The sequence below is a fragment of the Penaeus chinensis genome, chromosome 36 (assembly GCF_019202785.1).
Source record: "Penaeus chinensis breed Huanghai No. 1 chromosome 36, ASM1920278v2, whole genome shotgun sequence".
In the NCBI taxonomy this organism is placed as follows: domain Eukaryota; kingdom Metazoa; phylum Arthropoda; class Malacostraca; order Decapoda; family Penaeidae; genus Penaeus; species Penaeus chinensis.
Window position 1 is genome coordinate 2,477,840 of NC_061854.1, and position 2,439 is coordinate 2,480,278.

The 2,439-nt window shown below is 34.2% G+C and overlaps 1 protein-coding gene across 1 annotated transcript in view; it reads right to left on the reverse strand.

Annotated features, from left to right (window-relative positions):
• The window catches only part of LOC125044712, a 10,275-nt gene extending 9,401 nt beyond the window's left edge, over positions 1 to 874 (reverse strand). The window contains exon 1 of the mRNA XM_047641586.1: positions 714 to 874. Within this exon, the coding sequence (XP_047497542.1) occupies positions 714 to 756 (43 nt within the window). The 5' untranslated portion in view covers positions 757 to 874. The remainder of the gene's footprint in view (positions 1 to 713) is intronic.
• Positions 875 to 2,439: the final 1,565 nt, after the last annotated feature.

Here is a 2,439-nt window from a genome sequence, read left to right on the forward strand (position 1 = left end):
TTTATTGATATGTGAGAGATAGTCATGTGTAGGTACTATAAGAGAGATAAAATTCAGTTTAATGCAACATCATAATTTTCACATTGCCCCATTGCCACCCAGAAAGTACCCCGTGGCCCTGGGGTTGGGAATCCCTGATCTAAACTAATTAGATATTGACAAGTACTAACCTATCTTTCTTTTTCTTCTTTTGCTTAAATACATGTAAGTTTTGATATAATCTAAGTTTCCTGCATGGTACGAATTTGAAAGAAATCTCCTGGTTGCACAAATAAGATTCTCATAAATGAAATCAAATGTGAAGATTAGTCTGTCCACTACATGTATACTGACAAGACCTGAACTTTAATCAATGTTTAGAAAATGAAGATGTAATTTTCAAAATGCATTTCAATTAGTTTCTCCAAAAAACAAAATAGTTGAAAGGCTAAATAAGAAGTAATTTACTAATATAAGAGAAGCAAATGACCCGACTTGCACGTCTCTTAAGACCTCACACCTTAAAGAATAATCAATAAGTATAAATAACACCTACAGGACAGCGAACAGACAAAATCGCTACCGTTGTGGACATTCTCCATATAAATACTTAAAAACGCGTAAAGTATAACAACCCCCAACGAAAATTATAAGCAAATACACTCATTTACTGCGTCGGAAAACAAAACCCCGTATCTTTCCTCCCTCCAGGCAAGTAACTACACCTTTCTAACCTTGAACAAAATAGAGAAGAACCAGCAAGCTTCTATTGGTCATTTCTTCATGTCTGAACCAAGTAATTCTTTTGCAAGGCGTCACTTTGGCACTGGCATAGTTTGTCAGCGAAGCTCTTTCTCTCTCTCTCAGCTGGCACTCACAACAACTATAGACGACACAACCCTCGGCCGAGTGTTGTCTGCAAAACCTCGGAACTTATAGTTTATTAGCGTTCGTGTAAGGGAAGCGGGTGAACGGTCTGATGAGATTTGTTCTTTTAGGTTTTTGTATTTAGGTAGTTGGTTATTTTTTGTTAAAATAGGATATGCAATGAAAAATAAAAGTTGAAAGTATATGTTCTAATAACTGTTTTACAGTACTGATGGTCCCTCGTTATGTAGTAAGACTACAAATAAAAATATATTTTCCCTAAAAGTCTTACTCCAGGCAATTAGCGTTACTTACGCGAACATTTATAATTCCCAAATATTTATGGCATTTCTTGGCGTAAGGCACATAAATATATAATGAACAAAATAATTCAATAAAAAGATGATCACCATAGAAATACAAATCAATCTCTTCTAACTAAAACAATATCTCTAAAAATGTAACATGAAACTCAAAAATTGTGCCAAAACTATTTCCATCTGTCAAGATAGATAAACAAGGCAGACGACGGAAAGACGTCATATTTCTTTTTATCAAATGTATTTCTTTCTATTACGTGTTACCTGAAGATACATACGGCCAGAGCACACAGCTAAGGTAATGTCTGTAATCTAGTAAATGTTAGTGTAAAACAATCCTTCTAATTCGAATTATCTTTTAAATTCTAGATTTAAAAAAAAAAAATAATCTCGTTTTTTAAACGGTTTTGTTTGTTCATTTAATGGCAATGTTGAGGCGATGGTTGTTGTGTCATTGTTTTTAGAAAATTAATTGAGAACATAGGAAATAGATGAAATCGGAATTCAAGAAATATGTGAAAAATATAGTCGTTTATATGATATCAATGTCAGGTAAGCGTATACCATTTTATTTCATGCCATTACGATAATTGTTATTATCTGACTCCCTTCAGTGATATGTGGTTTTATCGTATTACAGTTTTTGAAGTCTGTATGGGAACTGTTATGTTAATTTTGAAAGCCTCTCTTGCTTGTTCGTGAAGGAAAAGTAGGTTACAAGATAACATACCAGAGAAGTCAATGAACCTGCCTAATGCTAAGTCTTGTGTATGTGATTCTTGAATTTTGAAGTAGATTTTGTTTCTAATGGGAAAGAGGGGGCTGCATAAGAAATCACCGTTGAAGAAAATGTTTTAGGATGAATGCTTCACAGGGATTATATTTGCTGATTGGTATAAGTGATTTTAATTTGTATTTTTTAAATCTTAGTCTTCCTTGAATTGTCTTATCAATTTGCACTGCTAAAAAGCCCATTCATCAAATTAGTGTTATTCAGAAAAAATAAAGGTAAGGGCTATTTGCAGTTGTTCAGTATCAGAATGCATGAAGTGGTACTATGGCAAGATAGTGTTTAGAATCATCCCTTATTTGATAATTACCTGCCAGGGAAGTCAACAATCACTGTCTTGCTTCATTCTTGATGCCAAGGCACTGTAGCTTTGTGTAAATCTAATAGTGTTGTTTTGAGTGTTCATAATGGCCTCTCTCTCTCTCTCTCTCTCTCTCTCTCTCTCTCTCTCTCTCTCTCTCTCTCTCTCTCTCTCTCTCTCTC